Source organism: Pleurodeles waltl, chromosome 4_2 (assembly GCF_031143425.1).
Source record: "Pleurodeles waltl isolate 20211129_DDA chromosome 4_2, aPleWal1.hap1.20221129, whole genome shotgun sequence".
NCBI lineage: Eukaryota > Metazoa > Chordata > Amphibia > Caudata > Salamandridae > Pleurodeles > Pleurodeles waltl.
In genome coordinates, this window is record NC_090443.1 from 287,074,074 (window position 1) to 287,100,072 (window position 25,999).

The 25,999-nt window shown below is 44.8% G+C and overlaps 1 protein-coding gene across 4 annotated transcripts in view; it reads right to left on the reverse strand.

Moving 5' to 3' along the window:
* The window catches only part of NAGA (alpha-N-acetylgalactosaminidase), a 315,980-nt gene that overhangs the window by 228,293 nt on the left and 61,688 nt on the right, over window positions 1–25,999 (reverse strand). For all 4 annotated transcript variants that reach the window (XM_069231165.1, XM_069231167.1, XM_069231164.1 and 1 more), the window contains one exon: window positions 8,478–8,655. In XM_069231165.1, the coding sequence (XP_069087266.1) occupies window positions 8,478–8,655 (178 nt within the window). The remainder of the gene's footprint in view (window positions 1–8,477; window positions 8,656–25,999) is intronic.

The window sequence follows — 25,999 nt, forward strand, 5'->3', positions numbered from 1 at the left end:
ACCGTTGTAACAAATGTAACAGGCTGCAGAGAGTCAGATTCGAATCTGCCGGACCTCGTGCTGGAGCTTGGCGCCAGCTGCCAGCAATCCCGTGTGGGTAGATGAATCTCTTTCTCGCGGCTGACAGGGGTCATCAGCTTGCAGACCTTAGAAAGATGAAGCTGTAAATAGTTTCCCACACGGTGAAGTATTTGTTTTGCTTTGCATTCAATATCTTATAAATATAACCTGCTGTGTATATTGCAAACTGATATTGATTAACGCGGGCTTGAAAGCTACTAATTCGTCATTCATAAATATTGTGGTTGGGGAAGAATTAACAACAATAAAAGTCTTCTTTGACCTCAGAAGTGCATTTCTGTTGTGTTATGTTAGTGCTTAAAAACTAGCTAAGAGGAAAGCACTACAATTGGTACCAGAAGTGGGGTCGATCATTAAGAGTTGATTAAGGGGTATTGACGAATTAGTAGATTTCTAAGTGCACACTTTAAAAGTGTAATTGTTTCTGTTGTTTGGAGAATTACAGAAATTGTTTTTTTGTTTGGAGAATCACAGTAGCACGGCAGACCATGTCTGGGAATGCATGTGTTGTTAAACTGCCCGATGGTGCTAAGAAAAACTGTGAGTTGTTTTCTGTTTGGAGAATCACAGAAGCACGGCAGACCATGTCTGAGAATGCATGTGTTGTTAAACTGCCCGATGGTGCTAAGAAAAACTGTGAATTGTTTTCTGTTTGGGGAATTACAGAAGCACGGCAGACCATGTTTGAAAATGCATGTGTAGCTAAAATGCCTGATAGTGTTTTGAGAAATAATTTCTGTTGTACATATGTAGAAAAAGTGTCTTTTCGAAGTAATGATGACAGAAAGGTCTGGATACCTTTATCTGCTTACAGAGAAATGCAGGAGAAATGTAGGCAGTTGGAACATGAAAATAGGAATTTACGTGAGAAAATTAGCCAGACTGAAAGTTATAAAAATGCTGTTGTAGAAGAATCTTTCTTGTCCCATTCCAGTAATGAGGGGGTTAAGACAGCTCCGAGCTGCTTTGAGTTTTCGTGTGAGCCAGGGTTTTTGGCAGCCAAAATGCATTCCTTAACTGATAAGACAGACGAGAGAGACCAGAATGTGATTTTACCGTTGCAAAATGCACAAGTAAAACGAAAGAGTTTCATTAGCTTGTTTGATTTTTGGAAAAAGAATAGCCCTCATTTGAGTGAAATCCTAACACTTTTGTATATGGTCACTGTGAAAAATAATATGCAGCTGCGCGCTTGTGATTTGGCAAATGAAATAATGCAGACTTTAGGTTTCTGCGCAGTGCAAGAAGAAAAAACTGATGTACATGTAACTCAAGAACAAGGGAAGAAAATAGTGCCCCTAGCTAGAATCATACATTGGATCTGGTACTTGCAAGACAGGGCTAGAGTACCACAGGTAAATGAGTTACCAATGAAGTTGAATGCACCATTTGAATTCGTGTCCACTGAAGATAAAAAGCATGTTTGTTTTACTAATGATTCATTGACTGAAATGTTGTTTTCTGGCACCGTAGAAGGAACAGCGTTGTATAATGTGTGTCAGATTTTAAAGCAAGAGCTACGTGAGATGTGTCATTTTTACGCTGATTTTTGGTTCTTTGCTAATGTTTTAGCTATTTGTTTTTTCACATGGCTTGTACCTAACTGGTTCAATTACCTTGCAGATGTTAATGAGAAAAATTCAGAGAGAGAAGTGTACACCCAGAATTCTGCCTTAGTGGGGATGGCTAAGTGGGTGCCCCAGAAATGTGAACAGCTGAGAGAAAAAGCCACTTACAGGTGGGCAGAGATGAGAGAGATGCACATTCCCCTAGTTTTGATAAAAACTGTGCAGCACGCACAAAAGCAATCTGTCATGCAAGCAGTCACAGAGCAGTTGGGGAGAGGAAAGTTACCAGGACAGGAATGGCAAAGTGATCAGGTTTTAGGGAGAGTGATTGCTGCAAATTACCAAGGAAAAATCGAAATTATGCTGATACCTAGAAAATAATCTGATTCATTCATACAAATTGGAGACAGAATGGCCCAACTTGACAAAAATGCAGTAAATGGAGGTTTGGTAAAGAATGAGTCTGCCCCAGCCCTTCTGACAGTGCAAGAAAAGGGAAGCTGTGGCGCAGCAGATAAAAACCTCAGTGCTGATGTGTGGGCTGAAGCCCCAAGTGATCCTCCAGAACCTGCAGAAAATATAACAAAGGGCCTCAAAAACGTCCTGCTGATTATAAAACAGGGAAAGGAAGAGGAAGGGTGCAGTTTAAATGAAAAATGTTATTTGCAAGAAAAGTCATACTTGTTTCTTTTGCAGATCCTACCACGTTTCGCCACTGTCCCTGAGTGTGCTGTGTGGTCCCCCTTCCGGTGTGTGCGTGTGGGGTCGGGGAAGGGACCGAATCCCCAACCTGAACCTGGCTGAGTAAAGTGCCAGCACCATGGATCCATTTTGCGCAAACTGCGCCTTCAGTTCAAGTTCAACTTGTTTGATTGCATTCTTCCACTGGAACTAAGCTGTGTGTTTTTTTTTTTTCCCTTCTCGTATGGAACTCTGACTTTTGCTTATCTTCCAGCAAACCTTTCAGGTGGACCGTGCATCTTTTACATGAGTAGAACTCATGCCACATCAAATTGCTAACACTGTTGAATTAGAGACTCACTCAGAGTATAAAAATTGCCCAGTCTTTTCTGTATAGATGTATCTGATGTGAAAGGTTATGAAATCAATGTGTTAATTCACTTCTATTGCTTTACAGGGATTGTTTTGATCATTCAAATGTGACTTGCTGATAATGTTTTTTTTGTGCTGATGTTTTTTTTTGTTTTTGTTTGAAACAGGAGATATGTGAAACAAAAATTCATTGGTCAAAGGGCGGAATGTACTGCCATTTGATGGAGTTTGTTTTGACCAATGACTTTGTGTTTCACCACTGCGCATATTAGTTGCTCAATGTTCACCAGTAGCACATGGTATGTTTTGTTCAGTTTAGCCGCCTATGGGCTTTGACATGGCATTAGCCATTGCTTTCTGTATTCATTTTAGCCGCCTATGGGCTTTGACATTGCATTAGTCATTACATTCTGTATTCTGCCTATTGGCTTTGACATGCTGTATCCAGTCTAGCCGCCTATTGGCTTTGACATTGCATTCCTATTGGCTTTGACATGATGTATTCAGTTTAGCTGCCTATTGACTTTGACATGCTATTAGATATTCTGCCTATTGGCTTTGACATGATATCATATATTACATTTTGTATTCAGCTCCGCTGCCTATTGGCTTTGACATGATATCATATATTACATTTTATATTCAGCTCAGCTGCCTATTGGCTTTGACATGATATTATACATTGCATTTTGTATTCAGCTCAGCTGCCTATGGGCTTTGACATGATATAAGACATTGCATTTTGTATTCAGCTTAGATGCTTATTGGCTTTGACATGACACTAGACATTGCATTTGATATTTAGGTTAGCTGCCCATTGCCTTTAACGTGGAGTTAGACATTGCAGTTGAGAATCCAAGCTGTATTTTTCCAAGCTGTGTTTTTGCACCAGAGAACCAAGATGTTTTTCTCACAGTAGACTAGACCTGATAAGAGAGGGTACATGGGTGTTGTTTTTCTTCGCTTGAGCTTGGGAACAGGAGTAGTCTTGGAGACCTGGCCAGTCTCCAAAAGGCTTGCTCAGTTTCCCAGGTCTGAGAGGAGGGGGCACACCGTTGTAACAAATGTAACAGGCTGCAGAGAGTCAGATTCGAATCTGCCGGACCTTGTGCTGGAGCTTGGCGCCAGCTGCCAGCAATCCCGTGTGGGTAGATGAATCTCTTTCTCGCGGCTGACAGGGGTCATCAGCTTGCAGACCTTAGAAAGATGAAGCTGTAAATAGTTTCCCACACGGTGAAGTATTTGTTTTGCTTTGCATTCAATATCTTATAAATATAACCTGCTGTGTATATTGCAAACTGATATATTTTGTTTGATTAACGCGGGCTTGAAAGCTACTAATTCGTCATTCATAAATATTGTGGTTGGGGAAGAATTAACAACAATAAAAGTCTTCTTTGACCTCAGAAGTGCATTTCTGTTGTGTTATGTTAGTGCTTAAAAACTAGCTAAGAGGAAAGCACTACAACAATGGGAACATTGTCCACTCCACCACAAGGGAGTTCTAAAACAAATTGTGAAAAGTTTGCATATTTTTCTGGGCACAATGTTGAAAATGCTGAGTCATATTATTTTAAATTGCCATCAATGGAAAACGTACACATATTATTGACAGATACAAAATTAATTTATCCGGATTCCTTTGTTTCCCGGTTGGCTATTGAAGGCTATGAATATTGGCTAAAGGCGATTGACGTAAAAAGTGTGTGAGGAACTAGAAATTGGCACATAAGGGGGGAAAGAAGCTTTATTTAGAGCATGCCTGATACCTGTTCAAATGATATTTTTAAATGCAACTGTACAACAAACAAGTTGTTTAGGCTTAGCGAAGATTAAGGAATTGAATGCGCCCAGTATTCCTGCCCCTGTAAAATTTTACAAATGGCAAAAGTATATAAATGCAACTGAAGTTCAGCTCGATGAATGGGCCCAGAATGGCACGTTTAATGCTTCACTGTCACGTCCTAGCGGATGGTTATGGTGGCCAATAGATACCAATGGGTGTCATAAACATTTTATAAACTCCACTGGGTTTTAGAACTAGTAGGCCGGGCACTCGCTATGTGATATCCGAACATGCAGGTCTAGTGACAACATACAGTGTAGGGAAACTATGCCAGCAATGATTGAAGAGTTCCTCACTAGATGCTGTTAGTGAACACCTCAGTCTCCTGTCTAATAACACTGACTTATAGGACTTCCGGCTAGGCTCCAGAAAACAACGCATAAAGCGCTTCTTATATGCAGTATATAATGAAATTAGGAAGCTTTCCCAACAAGAAGCTGCTGGCAAATAGATCAGGAAAACTTACAGAAGGCATTAGCTGTTGTAGATAATGGGATTAAGACCCTGTCCGACCTGATATACACCTTAAACAACATTGGTTCTTCTGCAATAGACATAATGCAAAGTGATATGTCTTTTTTACATTATGGACAGTCAACTAAGGTCCATTATGCAGCTGGGTTGGACACTTCAAACATTGTAGGCGGGTCGTGTTCCCGAGCAACACGTTAGCGCAAGGGATATATTTTCCACATTTAATTTAACGCAACAACAACTAATGGCTAAAAAAGAAGCGACTTATGTCATTTTAAATATTGAAAAGTTGCCTTTTACTGTGGCTGAAATACCATCTGCTGAGTGGTTAATTCACTGAGCATTATTCTGCCTATTTCAATACTTCAATTCACGTCCTGCTTAAAACACATTCCAGTGGGCAGATATGAAAGGCTAGGAGATAGTTACATCAATGAGGTGTGGGAGTTACCCTAATCATACAAATGTCTCAGTGGCATGAAAGAGGTCTTTCTTAGCGGTAGTAAATATGAGACTTCTGTCAGACATTCTATGGTTTGTAAACAACTGTCCTTGCATGGGCGTGTAATGCTTGGACAGCGAACTTGGCTTGTTATCTGAAGGGAGTTCCAGTCCCCTTGACTAGACCTGCGTTCCAGGTGCTTTCAAATGGCAGCTATGTTCTCCTCAATAGTGAAAACTTGTTGGATGCGAGCCGGAATAGTTTATGTTGTTTCGGTCTATAAGATTGTTACATGCTGCAGGAACGTACTTTTTCTTCCAATAAGACAGAAGGAAGTAGCTCAGATTTAGCCCCATATTGCTACTTCCGATGTGAATTTTGACAAGCTGAGCAGACTCAAACCTTTATTGTTCCAAAAACATGTGGTGCTCACATCTGCACACGAGACCTACACACTTCAGGTGGCAAGGTCATCAGCAAGGATACAGTCCATTTTAAGTACTAACTTTTCGAGACACTTTGGTGAACTCGTAGGACGAATATTTAATGTATCCAGTACTACTGGAACCGCAATTTTTTTTAAGGCTGTTGGTTCCTGTTCCGTTCACACCATCTCCTCTATATTCAGTTTAATACCATCAGCCATCCACTCAATATTCTCCAGTATTTTCGGGGGATTTGCGATAACTTTGACTATAATAGGTGTCATTTTGCTATTGCTACTTTTTCGCCACAATGGCTGTCCCGCCGCAACAAGGAGGACTAAAAGCGCTCCCACCAGCGCAGCTGTGTTGTGAACGAATGATGCAGTACTTTGGAGCAACACTCCTGGAGCAATTGGAGCGTGACTGGTCTCTGTCATTCAGACTGGTTTTGCATTGTGTGCAGCTAGTGTTTCGGTGCCTCTGGTGCTCGTTCAACAATGCACTGAAAGTTTGCCTTTCTACGCAGCGCTTGCTTTCATTGGACGCTGATCTGTTGATGTTCTCACTGAGGGCTCATTACCAGACTTGCGCTTTGAGGGTGAGTTTGCTATAGGAAGCTGCTTATGAGTTGCCCTTCATGGTGGATGCAGCTCTAAACACATTGCTGGGCAGACATGGAATGCTGCTGCTTTAGGGAAAAGCTTTAGTAAGACAAATATTAAGGCTGGCCAGGTGCTTCATATTAAAAATGTTGATGTGTCTGAGTGAAGGAATTCCAAATTGATCAGTCCTTGTAAAGTTTCTGAGATTTTGATTAGAACCTTGAGAATTGAAGAGGAAAAGTTAAGAATTTGGGTAGGGATTCTGTGTTTAAGGAAACCCTTCAATGTGAAGATGAATTTGACAATGCTGGGGCAATGTGTTTTGGGATTTGACAGAGGGGAAGGTGGAAAGTGTTGGGGACAGAGGATCTTTCAGTTCCTTGAAAAGCAGAGGGTAGTTCTTTGTTATCAGTCAGTGACTAGATCAAGTGAACAAAGGAAGTAGATTACCAGGCTGTTTGATGATTTTATTTTGAAGATTATCAGGTAGAGAGAGTGTGTATGTGTGTGTATGTGTGCGTGTGCGTGTGTGTCTGTTTGAGAGAGATGCAGCTGAGCAGAAGGGCGATCCTATTCCTACTCTCTTATTACTGGTGTAACTTTACAAATAAACCCAGCGTGATTTCTACCTCTCTATCATTTCGACAATACCTGGGAAGCTCGAAGAACACAGCAGATCTAGTTTAATATTCTGTATTTCATACAGTTTAGCCACCATAGTCTGGTACAAGCGATAAGCGAGCTATTTTATTCAGTTATTGTAATTATCAATGAAGATAGACCAGACAATGTTTCTGACTTGCAGTCCTGGTTTTCTAGCACTTAATGTTTCACAGATTCAATGGTCCACATCTTCATATCAGGCATCATCTAGATCGACAAAAAAAACTTAATTAAGGCCCAGGGTCTATGAAATGTATCAATGTTGGAGATTATTTCACTCTAGTGAAAATAGTTGCACCAATATTGTTTCTGCATAATACCTATGTGTCTATTATACAAACGAAATCTTCACTTTAACTTGCCCTTAGACCACAACTCACTTTGTTAGTTTGTATTTACCACTGCATGGTGTGGTGGCACTATATCGTCGTCAGCATATCGGTTAGCATAAATATCTAAATATCTTCTCCGAAATATCACAACAGTATCTCTCAAAAGGAGTTAGTAACATCTAATTTTCACCCAACTACGAGATATTATTGTAAACGATATTTAAGCCACAATATTTATGTCAGACGCTATTTCTGAGTGCAAAATTCTGGCACAGAATTCGTGGCAGAAACAAAAGTTTAGCACTGAGTGAAATAATTATTTCATTATATACTGACTGAATGTATTCAATTGAAAAGTAATATGTGTGTCATTGCAAAACTGAACAATCACTCAAATTGACTTGCCCACGCAGACAGAAATGAGAGTTAACTGGGAGTACTTGACATTGTGATTTTTGGCGCAACAAGACTTTTACTGGAAGAATGTCAAACTACTTCTCAGTGAGGGCTAGGTATCCCCATTTCCTTCTTGCTCCCTTCTCATAAATGAGCAAATAAGGAGGGGTGGTTTTAAAACCGTTTTGTACAAACAGTTATTAATTTTAAACGAGTGAAACTAAACTGAGCGAATATGTTGCTTTTGCATAGGACATTTTGAAAATAAATGTTTCCTTTCATATAAAAAGCTCTCTGTCTTATTTTATGAATACCCCATGGGGGAGAACTGTTCCTAGGCTGACACCAACTGAAATAGTATTCACAGGGGAAGACATCCGCTGTTCCTATAGTGAGGCTTTCTGGCTGGGGATGGCAGTTCTGCTTCATTAACAGCCCTTGGAGAGGTGGGTACTGCTGTTACACCACACCCTGCTGGCGGGCCGGTGCTACTGCTGTAGTATCGCAGACCATGAAGAGGGGGAGCCAAGAAAGGCTCTTACAGCGAGGCCTGGTGACTCGGCATGTTCTCTTTGCTAAGTATGGAATATCTTACCCTCATACTGCTCACGGGCGGTGGAGTGGCATCCGTCCAGCTTCACCATGTCGATGCCCCACTCGGCGAAGGTGAAGGCGTCCAGCTCCACCTTGTCCAAGGGCGTACCAGGGTATCCGGCGCACGTCTTGTCACCCAGGTCAGAGTAGATGCCTAGCTTTAGTCCCCTCGAGTGCATCTGAACGAAAGAGAGAGAGATTAATAATGTTCAGCATCTCGTGCTATGAAGCTCGCTTCACACATTTTGGTTAAAAGCACAAAAACAAATCCTAGTTTCCATTATAAGCTTCTCCCAGAGATCAGCAATTCCTTCATGATCCTTCAACATGGCGCAACCCGGAAAGCAAGTAAGATTTTTCACAAGGAAAAGTAGCTTCAGAAAAAAATCTCTATATTGTCCACACCCTAACGGTACTTACTTTAGTGAATTTGGGCTAGATGTTTCAAAAGACATCCCTGAGGGATAGCTGTAGAGTTGGCTACAGCACAAATGCCCTCTGAAATAAGGTGGCCCTGAAGGCATAGACAAGAAATCAAAGTAGTTGGATAATCTTTTACGAAAAAGAACAATGTATGTGGGCAGCCCGGTTTATAAGGGCAAATGACAACTATTGTTTTTCCTTACACAGGGCTCTAATTAATGGAGAGGGCATCGTTGCCCTCTTGCACAGTTGGGGAACCTGTTTATGATATACTGTCGCATGCCTTATATGTGCACAGACAGCACTCCGCAAAGAAGGGAGTACCCATGAGCTTGATAAATCCGGCGCAAAGGAGAAGCCAGGAAGCCACATTGGTTTGAGAGTGAGTGAGACATCTGTCCAAGCCTGCGACAGGTCTTTCTCTGTTGCCGAAGCTCACTGTGCAAATCTTTGGGCTGGTCGTTAGACTGCACCTCAAAATAATCCATCACGTCATACACGAATGCTAATAATATGGCCGCCTTCTTGAAAATGTAATATTTATGATTTTTTTTAAAAGTGGGATTGTATTTCTTAAACTGTGTTTTCTATAAATGCGACGTTTCATGTGGGCGTCAATTTCACCATGATCTGCCCCCCCTTTCACACACACACAATTTTCTCCATGGAGGAGCCTGGAGTTATTTGAGCATGGACCTGAACGCCACATGTCGAGATTTGTAGGTAGAACGGGGAAAACGTGGCATTGTACTGCTGTAAAATTAAAACGGCGTGTTACACCCCAGTCTGACAGGTAGTAACAGGAAGGCAGATTGACATGGGAAAAACTGCAAGGTGTGGTTATTTTTTTCCCTAAATACATTTTACCTCCCGCTATACCCGAAGGAGGCAGACGACGAGCCGTAGTGCTTGCTAGGTGTTTTGTCCATGTCTATGTCCTTTCGGGGTAATTTGGCAGTCCTCGAGAGAGTTAGCGTCAGTCCATAGGTTTTGGCAATTAACTCGATTTTCCACACAAAAGCAAAACCTTAAAGAAGAACCATATTTTTGCAGACTACAGGTTGCATAAGTCTAAAAAAAACTCCTGGCTATCCTCGAATAAAAAATAACTAAAATAACTCAATGCTCAAAAAATTTTATTTTTGGAAATTCTGACAATTATAGGACAATAGAGTGAACTGTTCTGATTAATGGACAATGAAGGACGCATATGAAACATTTGGTTTGACTCATGATTAAGAAAATTAAATGCGGTATCTGGTGTTAATGCCCCGATATTCTGGTCAAAAAATGTTGATTCTATTGGAAAAAGAGACTTGAAAAACGGAGAGTGAAAGTGCAATGATTATCTGCCTAAGAAGATGAAGAATACTCAACTGAGAAGCCTCCTATGCTTTCAACAGAAACGTGTGCATGTTGCACACCCATACGACTCGGAAATTGTAGGGGAAAGGAATGAGTAGTTAGAGCGTCATCGCCTCAAGGCTCTTCTGATGCTGTAACAAAGGCACCTATGACACCCAGAAAACAAAGGGAAATGCCGATCATAAGATCGTTCGGGGTCCAGACTGTGCTGGGGCTTAGTGAACTAGACTCTGACCATAGATCTATACTCGCACACGGGAAGTTCATGGTCCTGCAGGCCACTCTCAAACAGAGATCACCCTTTAACAGCCATGACTCAAAAGTGAGCTGCTCCAATAGTGTTTCTGAAAGTTCCCAGCAAATTAATAGCTGGGCCTGCTTGATGTTTCAAATACACGAAATGTCACCAACAAGCAGCACTGCTAGGGAATTAAAGAAAGACAAGTTACTTACCTGTAATACTAGCTACCCTTCGGAGGAATCTTCATTGACATTATTGGCAGTTTTAGCATTGTGTAGTCTTTCTCGCATGTGGGATCCGCAAGCACTTTTTAAAATACATGTTTCTAACATATCTTTCTTCCAAAAAGTCAATTTTTAAAATAACAACACATTTCCCTGCAGGCTGTATTGGACACTGTTGCATTCATTACGTTCTCTTCCTTGTGTGCTCCGTTGCATTTCATTTATTATCCACATTGAAAAATATATATTTCAATTAAAATGGTTTGTGCTTGTTCAACATGTAACATTTGCTTTATTCTAGGTTGAGAGTGCACCAACTGATCAGATCCATGTATTAGTGTGAATTGTGTGTAGCAGATTTTAGCAAATATGCAACAGAATTCATATTGCAACTCCTGCATTTTCTATCACTAAACACAAGGTCTAGCCTTCTCGCAATAACAGAATCGCATGGCATGCAACTGTGATGGCGATAAGGAAAACTGTCTTCCTCATCAAGACCTTTAAGGAGCAACCCTGCACAGGCTCGAAGGGCGCGCATAAAAGGAATGTCAATACCAGGGAAAGGTCCCACTGGCGCGTCGCAAATGTGACAGAAACGGGTCAAACGTTCAATGAAATGTATCCCCACTGGTAATTTACACAAGGGTGGTAATTTCCCTAAAAACGGAAAGAACGAAAGGGTCGCTAGGTAGATTTTCACAGTGTCCACTGCAAGGCCTAGCTGGCTAAGGACAGGACAAACAAGAGAACATCAGAAAGTTTGGCTTGCAAGGGGTCAGTGTTGGGGCAGCAAATCAGGTAACAATTCTGTCCAAGTGCCCAGCCTAGATGGACTTTGTGGACGGGTGGCTGGCAGCAAGAATAACATCCACCAACTCGGTTGGCAATTCAAGCACATTCAATTGCTACTGTTCTCTCAGTTCAAATACGGAGGTGTAATTAGTGGACATTTGGATGCAGAACCTTGCCCTGCTGCTTAGACAAGTAATTTCAAAGCGGAACGTGATCGAAGGGCAAATACCCAGGCTCAGAAGCTCTTTGTACCACACTATCCTGCTCCAGTGCAAGTCAATCAATCTGATTTGGGCCTGCTCTTTCATGATCTTTTTCAGAACTGAGGTGGGACAGGTGTTGGTGGTCTGCTGTGGTTCACAGTAGCATTTGACAGTAACACTGCAAATTCTAAGCTATTTTCCTTGAGACCTGAATGGAGTGAGCCTGATGATGAGCCCACTGGGGTTTCATTGTTGGTCTCACACATGCCACCAGGCGTTGTGGATGAGGAGGATGCACAAGGCCAAGAAGCCCCAGAGCCATCATCACTGAGAACAAAGACTGATCCTGAAACATTGGGCTCAAAAGCTGAATGTCCTAGAATTGCTACACAGAAATAAAGACACATTGCCAGAACTGCGCCAATGAACAGATATGTGTGGTGGAGCTCATATGGGTTTTCGGCTTGCTGACAGTGAAACCCAACTAAGTCAACAGTTTGGCTGTCGCCCCGAGATGGCTGAGTATTGACTGTGGCAAGCATGCCTTCAGTAACCAGTCATTGAGGTACAAGGATGTATGTATTCCTAACCTCTGAAGATAGGCTGTAACCACCATCATCACTTTTGTGAGCACCAAGGGGCTAAGATAATTCAAAAGGGGAGCATGCGAAATTGAAAGTTTTACTGGCCAACCTTAAAGTCAAGGTAACACCGGTGGGACTGCAAGACAAGTATTTGGAAATACACATCCTGCAAATACAAGGACACAATCAAGCCTCCTGGGTCTAGGGTGGCTAGAATCTGAGTCAGCATGAGCATTTTTAATTTGTGCTTCCACAGAACTGACATAAAAGTGGGAAAGTCCTGACGAGGAATCAGCATGAATAGCATTCCTCGCCTTTCTTTAAATCCATTACACATTTGATGGCACCCTTGAAAAGTAAAGGATTTACCTCCTGCATCCAATATTCGCTCTGTTATGGGAGGAAGATGGAATGGGAGGTAATGAATGATAGGGTGCAGTCCCTCTGAATGATTTGTGAGACCCATTTGTCTGATGTAATGGATCTCCAGCCAGGGAGGAAATGTTGAATCTTGCTTCCACTGGTGCGACATGAGCCATTGAAGACAAAATAAAGGGGCTGCCGCTACAGCAGGGAGAGAAGAATGTAAGGACTGTTGACTATGCTGTCCTGTGAGGTGTCTGCTGGTAGTGTGTCCATGGCCCTGTAAGAGCTGGACCGTCTACTGTATCATCAGTTGGGAAGGCTGGCATTGCCTTCAGGCTCACACACCTGAATAGCCTCTGCAGTTCGTAAATTAAGAGGCAAATTGGTTCGCTGGAGTTAGTAATCACAAAAGTGTTGCCTGTCTTTACATCTCTACAATGCCGAGTTCGCTTTTTCCCGAATGAGTCTGAACCCACTCAAGGGCATATTAACTATAGATGCATGCACATCACCAGAAAACCCAGTTGACCTCATCCATGCATGCCTTTTAAGCATAACACTGGTGCAAATAGCCCTGCCTAGGCAATCAGTAATATTCAGGCCACCTCGGACTATGTATTTCAGTGCATCCTGACCTTAATATTACAGTCTAAACCAGAGGCACTCTGAAATAGGACTGCTGGGAAGATCTTGCTGGCCATGTCCTACAAACCATGCATGCATCTTCCCAGTATAAAAAAACATCTTTAAGGACCTAAGGGTCAAGCTTGCAGAAGAAAACATTCTTTAACCAAAAACCTCAATCATTTTGGATTCCCTATCTGGTATAGTTGTTGAGAAAGAATTAGGATTGACTTTGCTTGCGAGGTCTGGACAGTGATGCTCTCAGATGTAGGATACTTAGTTAACTAACCAGGATCACTAGGTGCAGGTCTAAGTCACAGAGCTACTGGCTAGCTCAGTTGCAGGCAAGAACAAGGCATGGAACACACAGCCATCAAAGCATCAATGCGAGTAAAATTAAATAGTAGCAAGGGCTCCAACAATGTAGGCCCTGGTTGGAGAATTCTTGCTAGAACATTTGTTTTTGCTTCAATGGATTGCAAATGCAGATCTAGCCCCTTGGTGCCCCCATCCACTGTTGCAAACAAGCAACTTTCTTCCATTGGTGGCTTATGTGGCGACTCAAGCTCTGTTTCAGAGGAGATGTCTAGTACACTGGCATTTTGTAAATCCAACTATCCAACAATCTAACATCATCAGTATAGTGAGGGGAAGTAATCCATCCTCCTTCTCCTCAAATCAGTGGTCTGAGGACGTCTGTGTGTCTCTTGTATAGAGTGAGAGTCACAGACAAAAAGAGAATGTAGCCTCTATTGATAGCTTTGTTGTGGTGGATGCGAATGGTTACAATCAGGCTGCATAATAACCAATTGCACTTTCACAATCTCATAGCATGACACATGTCAATCTCAGGACAATGTCTGTGTACAAACGCTGTAATCAGACTGGGGAAGCCTCCAGCTTCTGGGCCGGAAAGCAGCAAGAAGGAGTCAGAATCACATCAAAGGTCTGTAGCGTGGCTACCTTGCAGGCCACTATCTACTGTGGGGTTGAGGACCACCCAAGGAACTTGGGGCACTTCAGGGCAATGAGGAATTTGTTCTGAAACAAGTGACTTTGAAAAAGTTCGATGTTTATCTTGATGCCTATGTGCCTTATCTTTTGGGCTTGAGTGTTGGGATGGAATTGAGTTTCTCCTCCTCTTTTTGCATTTGCGCTTGATCTTTGGCTTAAGCAAGCACTTCAACTGTAAGTGTATCATTAATGGGAACAACCTTGTGACAGGACCAAAACCAGGCCCATTACCTGGAGTGGGAACAAAACCTGTGCTTCATTCGTGACCTCTTCTTGTGTTCAGCAATGTAGAGCTTTGCCTACTCATCCCTTATAATCCTTATGTGCATGTCAGTACATATGTTGCACAACTTAAGAGTCGTCACTAGTGCTCCAGCATCAAAGACACACCTCCTGAAGGTACATAACCAATATTTGCTTCCTGCAACCCTGGCATAGTTTGAAACTTATAGTTTTTAGAGAGGATATTATTCCCTAGCACTGTCTGTTGCTTTTAAAAATCACTAGAAGAACAAAACTTGGGAGCAGAGCTCTGAATCTGCATCAGAAGGCACATTAAGATATCAGCATGCATGAGTGGTGCTCATATGCAGCCATTGTGGCGTTGCACAGCACCACTTGCCAGCACAAAGGAGCAGAGCTGTTGAAGTTCTCCTGATCCACTCTTGTATCTGGAACACCTTAAAGGTGAAGAATCTGCAGTTAGAAGGAATCAGCAGCAGAAATCTCATTATGGATTGCTCGCAAGGCTTACCAATTGGATGCAGTCTATCCTCATACATCATCAACAGATATATGCAAATTGTTGACTATGCACATTCCTCTTTGTATAATACCACCTGTATAGGATGATCTACATGGAGAGCAATATTTGATAGCATATATACACTTGAGATGAAAAGTGTCTCAGAGCAAAAGCCACCTTGCAAACTCCGGCATGCTGAACTGCTGGCATTGCACGTTCTTGGCGGTGGTAAAGAGATCTAACCAAGGCTCATCCCATTGCTGAAAGAAGCTTTGCACCACCTCTGGATGGAGACGCCATTAGTGATCCACTAGGCATCTTCGGATGAGTTAGTCCATTTTGGTCTTTAGAGATCCCACCAGGTGTTGAAGCACCGTGCCCCGATGTTCTAGCCATGTCCAGGGATGCAGGGCCTCTTGACAAAGGGTCTATGACCTCATCCTGTCTGTTGTACTACCACATGGCAGTGATGTTGTTTACGAACACCTGCACTAGCCTTCCCTTGATGGAAGAAAGAAAGTCTTTTGATGCCAGTCAGGGTGCTAGGTTGATGTACAGTCTGGATTCTGTCAGAGACCAGAGGCCTCTTATCTCCATTTCTCCCAGAAGGCCGCCCCATCCCAGGAGTGACACATCTGTTGCTTCTGTCAGATCTGATTGGGGAAGGGAGATGGGTCAAGCGCTGACCCAATGGCAGTTCGTCAGCCACCACTGCAGATTTTTTGCAGTGCGATCTGAGATCTGGACCATGATGGAGAGATTCCCCTGATGCCGCACCCAATGGAACTTCAGATCCCACTGCAGAGCATGCATATTCCAGCAGGCATGTGCCACAAGCAGGATGCAGGAGGCCATGAGGCCCAGCAGCCTCAGTCAGTCTCACTGAAATCCAGGATAGAAGCTGAAATATTGGTATCATAGCCTGAATATCCTGGACTTGCCCTTTTTAGGATGTGTGTGTGTGGGGGGGGGGGTAAGCTAGAAACTGCACTGTGTCCAAAACAGTTCAGATGGAAGGGAACATCTGAGAAGGGATCAGGTGCAACTTCCAAACGTAACAGTGAACCCCAATGAGTGCAGAAGGTCTGCTATGGCCTGGAGGTGGCAGACGACTGCCTGGGGTGCCCCCTCCTTCAACAGCCAGTCATCAAGATAGGGGAAGACGGGCACCGCTGATGAGCTGCAACATCACCTTGGTAAACCTCCGGGGGAGGGGGGAAGGGGGGCATTAGTAAGGCCAAAAAGGAGTACAGTGAACTGAAAGTGCTCATGGCCTATCGTGACCTGCAGATAACATCTGTGGGAAGGCAGGATGGGAATGTGAAAATTTGTGTCCTGCAGGTCCAACGCTACCATCCAAACTTCAGGGTTCTGGGCAGACCGGACTTAAGGGTGCAGGTCTAGGTTAGGACGAAGGCCTCTGCCATTTTTGGGCACCAGAAAGTTGCAGGGATAGCAACCATGACCTACGTCTGATGCTGGCACCCTCTCGACGGCTCCCTTGACCAAGAGAGCCACCACTTCCTGACAGAGTAAGGAGACATGGTCCTCCGTTGGCCTGTCATAAGTGGGTGGCATTGATGGAGGGGTAGTCACAAAGGGGAGGGAATAGTTCATTTAGCCAATCTGGAGACCCTAGCAGTCAGATGTTATCAACCTCCAGTGGTTCAGGTGATGGCATATCCTCCCTCCCACTGGGTACCCATGATGGTCACAGGGCAACCTAGAGTGGTGGCAGGCTGTAGCTACCAGGTGGGTGGTTGACTGACCCGATCTCTGGCTACCTGGCTCACGAGGTCTGTGGGTACCGCATCCTCAGCCATGCAGGGGCTGGGAAGCTTCCATGCAGTGGTGGTTGGGCAGGAAGAGAAATGGCTAGAAGGCCCTTCTGGGGAAACAAAAGGAGCAAAAGTGGACTGAGGTTGGTGAGGAGCTATGGAAAGGCCCAAGGACCTGGTCATAGTTCTACTGACCTTGAAGCGCTCCAGCGCTGAGTAAATGTTATCTCCAAAGAGACAGAAGCCATCAAAGGGAACTTCCATGAGCAAAGCCTGGACATTTACTGAAAAGCCAGTGGTTCTCAAACTGGTGTAGGGCCCTAAGGGCCACTGGCGATGAAACGATCTGCCTATTGAATCAGTTGTGTTCAACTCACAGTGAATGGTGAATTCAGCTGCATGTCTCCCATCAACAATAGCTTGAGGAGTATAGTTCAAGCCTCCTCTGAGATCATAGGCAGCACCTTCTCAACCGAGTCCCAGAGCGAGTGGGAGCATGGGCTTAAAAGGCACACGGTGTTCACCATCTGCAGTGCCAGGCTGGTGGAAGAAAGCACCTTCTTGACAAAGGTATCCAGCCTTTTGGATTCCTTGTCCAGTGAAGTATTAGGGAATGCACCAGGATTTACTCTGGAGGTTGAGGCTTGGATCTCTAAGCTCTTCAAGTGGGGTGAGGGGGTGAGGAAGTTGGGGTCCCCTGGAGTGGGGAGATGGCAACAGGCAATTGTTCTGTTCACAGAAGCCCCTATGCAGGGCTTGGATCATGCCCCAAGCAGGACGTCTGAGAGGGTTCATTAAATAGGAGAAGCAGTTCGGAAGGGGTGACTCTCTGCTGAAGCGCCTCCATCAAGACATTCTTTTTGACAGCAGCGGAGATCCAGGACTTCAGATGCCCACCTCATCACTATAGAAAATGAGGCTCCCTCCTCCATAGCCATGGTAGGAGGAGAGATCAAGCCAGTATCTGGGTATGTGTCCAGTCCACTGGCATCCACCAGATTCTCACATCAATTGTCCTCATTGGGGTCTAGGGGCTGTTATTCATAAGGGTCCAGTAGCCCCTCCCAATCACTACAAGTCCTAGCCCATAGGGCTCAACTTGGATGTAATGGCTCCAGTTGGCACCAGAGTCAGCGCCGAACAATGCCCATCTTGCTTGATGTCGAAGTTGTGGATAGGAATTGGGGAGGTGCCGCTGGTGGGCACCATCGCCATTTGGGCACATTGGCAGTGGGACTGGTGCCGGGGAAGGATGAGATAATTTGACTGATGCCAGTCCGGATGCATCCACTGATCCATGGGGCTCGACTTGCCCCAGTGCTGACCTGCTGGTGGAAGATGAGTAGAGGCCCTTCCCGAACCCGCAGGGTCCAAGGGCAATCTGCGGGAGGGCGGGCCACCCAAATATGAGGTGCATGGCCTCACAAAACTCACAGAATTGGCCAGGGGTCACTCCAGCTCCAGGAATCTTAGGGAAGCACTGAGATGGCCCAAGCACAGGCTCAATCGCAGAGCCAGGCCTCAAATGCAGATGTTCTCACGTCTCGTCGAATGACTTGGAGGCGATGAAGTTGAAGACTTCTTTGACTTCTTGCTCTTCATTTTCTTGTTGGACTTAACCCAATGGGATGATTTTGACTGCGATGAAGATCGATGGTTCCATGACCGATCCTAGGACCTCACTCGAGATGGCTGTAGCGTCCCACGCTGTACAGCAAGTAGCTTGATGGATAGCTCCCTCCAGGCCTTGGGGTGCATGGTCTTGGCATCGTGCTCGAGACACCAGAGACACACGAGATGTGGTTCCACCGCCAGCATCTGCGAGTGGCAGGCACCACAGAGCTTTAAACTAGCCTTTCTTGCAGACATCCATGTACACCAGGAGACAATGTCTCAAAAAATCAGTGCTTCTTCTTGTAAGGTTATGAGGAATCCAAAGAGCAAGGTTCAGGGGTGCCCCTAAATACTAGATTTAGTGGCGTTGCAGGGGTAAGAGGGCAGTAGTTAATGGCCACTGTCCCTGAAGGTGGCTACACCCTGCCTATGCCCACTCCCTTTGGGGAGGGGGCATATTCCTAACCCTACTGGCTAACATCCTCCAAAACAAGATGGAAGATTCTGCCAGGAGGGGTTCAGTTCAGCTTTGGTGGTGGTCCTAACTGGGGTAGGCACACCACCTGGTGTTTACTAATTTTCCCGCCGGACCTGATGGCAAAAATAGGGCCTGGTTTTGGGGTAGTCCACTAGCTGGAGTGCCCTGGGGCATTGTAACATGAGGCAGAAGCCCTTGAGGCTCACCACCAAGTGTAACAGTTCCTGAAGGGGGGAAGTGTGAATCACCTCCACCCAGAGCAGGCTTTGTTCCTGAATCCAAAGAGCACAAAGGATCTCAGCCAATGAGGTCTGAAATGTGTCTGTTAGTGGCAGGCTGGCACAGACCAGTCAGCCCTGCACTAGAGAGTTGGGTGAAATACTGGGGGCATCTCTAAGATGCCCTCTGTGTGAATTTTTAAATAAATCCAACACTGACATCAGTGTGGGTTTATTGTGCTGAGAAGTTTGATACCAAACTTACCAGTCTTCAGTGAAGCCATCATGGAGCTGTGGAGTCCATGACAAACTCCCAGCCTATGTACTCAGTATGGCCACACTGCACCTACAATGTTTAAGGGTGGACTTAGACACTGCTGGGGCATATTGCGCATGCAGCTATGCTCTAACCTGTGGTATAGTGCACCCTGCCTTAGGGCAGTAAGGCCTGCTACAGGAGTGACTTACCTATGCCACAAGGAGTGGTTTGTGGGAGGGATGTCATGTCGACTTTACCTTTTTCTCCCCACCAACACACACAATCTGCAATGGCAGTGTGCATGTGTTTGGTGAGGGTCCCTTAGGGTAGCACAATATATTCTGCAGCCCTTAGAGACCCTCTCTGGCCACAGAGCCCTTGGTATAACTGGTACCTTTTACAAGGAACTTAGCTGTGTGCTAGGGGGGTGTCAATTTTGAAAGCAATGGTACAGTTTATGGAAAGAACACTGGTGTTGGGGCCTGGTTAGCAGGATCCCAACACACACTCAGACAAGTTAGCATCAACATCTGGCAATAAATGTGGTGGGGGGGTAACCATGCCAAAAGGTGTACCTAGGGCGTACCCTCCAGAAGGAGTCCCAGAGGGAAAAAAACCAACTAATGTGGGAAAAAACTTCAAAACAGGAACTCCTAAAAAAGGAAAAAACAAGAGTGAAAAAATGAAACAAATTAGGAAAAAATCTTAATCAGAGCATCAGGAGCTGGAGAAAACACGACGAACAGGAGCAAGGATCACCACCAGAAGGAAGTGTTTGCAACGCAAAGCAGACCAGGACTGAGTGACTTATATACTGGAAGACAGGAAGTGACAACACAGGAAAGAGAAAGCAACACCATCTTGGATTAGGAAAGGCCCATAGAAAAGAATAGGAAAAAGGTAGCAGTATAAAAGAAAAAAGGCATGCTGGGAAAAAGGAACAGAAAGAAGACAACATGGAAACCATTCAAGAAGACAGCATGGAAACCAGGAGAAAGAAAAGCCGACGTGCACAGTAACCAGAAGAAAAGAAGGAAAAAGACAAGAAGAGGAGTCCACCACCGACAAGGAAGAAGAAATGTCAGAAATAGGTAAGTACGACGCAACCGGGAGCACAAAATGTGCTTCCCGAAACGTGCTGTAAATGTGGTGCAAAAACGCAGAAGACGGCGCTCCGATAATCAAAGTCGTGGTCCGACCGCGGCCGAACAAAAGAGATGCCGCGGTTAGGCGCAGTGTCACAAAAGGTGCACTTTCCTACACAACATCCTCCCCCAAATGAAAGAGTATGAAACTAACCTTTCCCAAAAGAGTCTTCATTGCCTAAGTGGAAAAACCTGGAAAGGCCATTTACATTGGCATGGGCTGTCCCAGGTCTATGTTCCACTGTAAAGTCCATTCCCCGTAGGGAGATGGTCCACCTCAAAAGCTTAGGGTTCTCATCTTTCATTTGTATAAGTCATCTCAGAGTTCAGTGGTCAGTTTGAACAATGAAGTTAGTACCAAACAGGTATGGTCTCAACTTCTTCCGGGACCAAAACACAGCAAAGGCCTCATTCTCAATGGCACTCCAACGCTGCTCCCTGTGGAGTAACCTTATACTAATAAAAGCAACCAGCTGGTCACGACCATCATTACTGGTTTGAGACAGGACTGCTCCTATCCCATGTTCAGAGGCATTTGTCTGCACAATGAACTGCTTAGAGTAGTCTGGAGCTTTGAATAGGGGTGCTGAGCAAATTGCCTGCTTCAAGGTGTCAAAGGCCTCTTGACAACTAACCATCCAGTTAACTTTCTTGGGCATCTTTTTACAGGTAAGTTCTGTGAGGGGGTCGCAATGGACCCATACTCCTGCACAAACCTCCTCTAATAACCAGTCAAGCCAAGGAATGTCCTGGCTTGGTTCTGGGTGGTAGGAGCTTCTCGGGCCAGAATTGTCTGGATCTTGGGCTTTAAGGGTTACACTTGGCCTCTACCTACAAGGTGGCCCAAGTAAGGACACTGCCCTGCAATATCCGGCATTTGGATGTCTTAATAGGGAGTACTGCAGATTGCAGTGCCTGCAAAACCTTCCCCAGGTGGATCAAATCCTCCTGCCAGGAGGAGGTAAAGACAGCAATATCATCTACATATGCTGCACTAAAGGACTCCAAGCCAGCAATAACCTTTTGAAGGTGGCAGGGGCATTCTTTAAACCAAAGGGCATAACATTGAACTGATAATGCCCATCAGGTGTGGAGAATGCTGCATTTTCTTTTGCTTCTGGTGCTTTGAGAATTTGCCAGTACCCTGCAGCCAAGTCAAAGGTATTGAGGAACTTCGCTGCAACTAATTTGCCTTTCAGCTCATAGGCCCTGGGGATGAGGCAAGCATCTGTCTTAGTGACAGAGTTGAGACCTCTGTAGTCTACACAGATCCTAATTTCTTTCTTTCCTCCCTGGGGATGGGGCTTGGAGATGAAGATCACTTGGCTAGCCCAGGGGCTGTCAGAGGGTTCAATAACCTCTAAATCCAGCATCTTGTTGAATTCAACTTTGATGCTCTTCTTAACTTGGTCAGACTGCCGATAGATCTTGGAGCTGACAGGCAAGCTGTCTCCAGTGTCCACATCATGGGTACACTAGTGTGTCTGTCCAGAGGTTAAGGAGAAGAGCCCTGTATACTGTTGCACAACATGCCTGCAGTCAGCCTGCTGTTGGGCAGTGAGAGTGTCTGAGAGAGGAGATCAGGGAGATTCACTCTCTGCTTCTTGATGCTCATCAGTAACCACCAGTATGGTTACATCAGCCCTGTCACAGAAAAGCTTGAGGTGGTTCACATAGATCACCCTTTTGGGTGCTTGCTAGTGCCTAGATAAGGGGCACTCCACCTGACTTGAAGTGCCCTGGGAGCCACAGGCTCTAGAACCCACGCTGTCTGCCCTGGTTTAAACTCCGCCAGTGCAGCCTTTTGGTCATACCAATGCTTCTGGAGCTGTTGGCTGGCCTCAAGGTTTTTGGATGCTTTCTCCATGAACTCTGCCATCCTAGAGCGTAGACCTAGGTCTCTCCCAACCCTCTTTCACAAGAGCAAGTGATCCCCAGACAGGGTGGTCAAACAGAAGCTCAAAGGGGGAAAACTCTACTCTCTTCTGAGGCACCTCTCTGTAGGCGAAAAGCAAGCCTGGCAGAAGGACATCGCATCTCCTTTTGAGTTTTTCAAGGAGTCCCATGATCATGCCCTTCAATGTCTTGTTGAACCTTTCAACAAGTCTGCTGGTTTGTGTATGATATTGTGTGGTGAACTTGTAAGTCACCCCACACTCATTCCACATATGTTTCAGGTAAGCTGACATGAAGTTGGCAGCTCTGTCAGAAGCCATCTCCTTAGGAACCCCTACTCTGGTAAAAATACCAATGAGGGCTTTTGCTACTGCAGGGGCTGTAGTAGACCTAAGGAGAATTGCTTCAGGATACCTGTTAGTGTGATCCACTAGTACCAGTATATATTGGTTTCCTTAGGCTGCGGGTGGCTCAAGTGGACCCACTATATCCACGTCAACCCTTTCAAAGGAGGCCCCCAACCACTGGTAGTGGAATTAGTGGGGGTTTTGGGTGGCCACCTGCCTTACCACTGGCTTGGCAGGTGACATAGGAGCTGCAAAACTCCTTCATCTTTTGTTGCATGTTGGGGCAGTAGAAATGGCTGACTAGCCTATTCCAAGTTTTGGTTTTGCCCAGATGCACAGCTAGGGGGATGTCATGGGCTAGTGTGAGGATGGATTCCCTGAACTGTTGAAGTACTACCATTCGCCTGGTGGCACCAGGTTTGGGGACTCTGGCCTTAGTGTACAAGAGTCTGTCTTCCCAATATACCCTGGGGGAGCTACTGACATCTCTCTTTTCCTATGCAGTAGTTTGCTGCCACAGGCCTTCAAGAGTAGGACAGGTACTCTGTCCCTGGCACAGCTGGTCCCTAGAGGGTGCCCCTGGGCCCATGCGTTCAGCCTGGTAAAGTTCAAGTTCCATGGGCTCAGTTCCCTTTAGGGTTGGTAGGACTTCTTCCTGAGAAGAGGAGTCCTGTGTTCCTTGCTGTACAGAAGCTGGACCCCAGTCTTCTTGCCTTTCCTCTTGGAAGGTTGGGCCATTATTCTAGGCTCCAACACTTCTTTTTCACCATGTGCTCGGCTTTGTGCTCTAGTCTTTACACACACCATCCCAGGGATTCCCAGCATGGCTGGCTGGGCTTTGAGTTCTACCTCAGCCCATGCTGAGGACTCCAGGTCATTCCCTAGCAGACATTCAACTGGGATTGTAGAAGAGAAGACTATCTGATTCAGGCCAGTAACTCCTCCCCACTCTAAGGTCACCATGGGATGGACCTTAGTTACATTATCAGCATTGGTAACTGGCTATGTTTTTTCAGCCAAATATTGTCCTGGGGAAAACAGTTTTTCTGTCACCATGGTGATACTGGCACCAGAATCCCTCAGGGCTTCTACTCTAGTCCTGTTAATCAAGAGATACTGTTTGTATTTGTTCATGTTAGGGGGGAAGACAGCAAGAGTGGCAACATCCACCCCACCCTCAGAGACTAAAATAGCTTCAGTGTGTACCCTGCTTTGCTCTGGGCACACTGTTGATCCCACCTGAAGACTAGCTATACCAGTGCCAGCTGGTGCAGTATTAGGGGGATTCTTTTTGGGACAGGCCGAGTCTCCAATTTGGTGTCCATTCTGTTTACAGTTGAAAAACCAGGCCTTTTGGGGATCAAAGTTTTCGCCTTTGTACCCATGAGTGGATGGTGAAGAAGTTCGGGGCCCACCCTCCTGAGCAGTTATTGGGGGCCTTTAGAAGACTCTTTACTTTTATCCCTAGGTGTCTCACCACTCTTCCCCTGGGGAGGCTTTGTAAACCCTTTTGTTTGGTCATTTCCACTAGAAGTCCTGGTCACCCTAGTCTTGACCCAGTGGTTTGCCTTCTTTCCCAGTACTTGGGAAGAAATTGGATCTAGGTCTACCAGATACTGATGCAACATTTTCATTGAACCAGTTACTTAAGATTTGTTCTTTCATTAAAAAACTATAGAGCCCATTAAGTCATGCACTTCACTTCCAGTTAACCCACCATCTAGTGTTTTCACTGAGTAGTCAACAAAATCAACCCAGGACTGGCTTGAGGTCAATCAGGGTAGCCTTCATAAGGTCATAGGACTCAGCATCTTCTCCTTTGAGTGTGAAAAATCTATCCCTACACTTACCGGTGAACAGTTCCCAAAGGAGAGAACCCCAGTGAGACGTTTTCACTTTCCGCATTCCACAAACTCTCTCAAAGGCTGTGAACCATTTGGTGATGTCATCCCCATCCTCATATTTGGGGACAATCTCTTTGGGGATTTTAGGGTCATAAGATTGTTCTCTGTCCCTAGGTATTATGCTGCTGCCCCCATTAATGGATACTAGGCTAATTTCTGCTCTCTCCCTCTCTATAGCTAGGAGTTGTCTCTCCAAAGCTAGTCTTTTGGCCATCCTTGCTAAAATAAGGTCCTCTTCACTGAGGCTGCCCTCGGTGTTCCCAGAAGAACCAGACTCCCCTGTGAGAGACCCAGGTCCTGTGAGTACTATCCTTCAAGTCAGGGGCACAGAGGCCCTGTCCTCACTGGTTAGGTTAGAAGTGGGGAGCTCATCCTCCTGATCCCTAACTTCTTTCCCATCTGAGGGGAGGTCATCCTGTTCAGCAGGGTGTTGCATACACTGCCAAGAGCTCCTGGAGCTGAATCTTGGTAGGGTTGGAACCAATTTTGTTCTTTTTGAGACCACAGAAAGACCTCAACTCTCTCATCGTGAGATGGAGGTAAAGGGTCAGGTCGAGTTCCACAACCATGTCCTCTGAGCTGCTTGTTACGTTACTAAGGTTGGAAATTTCTTTTAGGAACTAAAACTATTTCTAGTTACTCATCCCTAACTATAAAAACTTTTAAAACTTAAAATGAAATACTAAAGGGGACTTAACCAAGGCAATCTCAGGACTTTTAAAAATTGGGAAGAAAATGTCAATTAAAAAATTAATTGAATCTAAAGGCAATTATGGAACTTAGTATCATGATCAGCTGTTGACTGAGTAGTCCACCAAATGCAAAGTAGTAGATCCCACAGCTGATCCACCAATGTAGGAAGCTTGCTCTGTATATACTATATCAAAATGAGGTAAAGTGTGCACAGAGCATAGTCGACCCCCAGAGGTTTGACAGAGACTAAAGCAGATAATACTAATGCTCTCTTTTGTGGTCGAATAGTTAGGCTTATCAGAGGGTAGCATTTGTTGTAGATACACAGTCAAGAAATGAGGGGCACCCTCAATGACTAACTCCAGGCCATTTGTTTTATGTAGAAAAATATACTTTGTTAACTTTATTTCTAGAACCAAAGGGATCTTTGTTGCAGGTAAGTAAAGTTTCAAGAATGTATCACTTTCAGACATCAAATGCAATTTGTTTAGAATTCACAGATAAAACAGTCTACAGACAAGTAATACTTTTCAGTTTCAAATGGGGACACAGTGAAATTTCTCATAGAAAGCAATGTAGTGCTGGGGGACGCTCAGTCAAGTTAGCA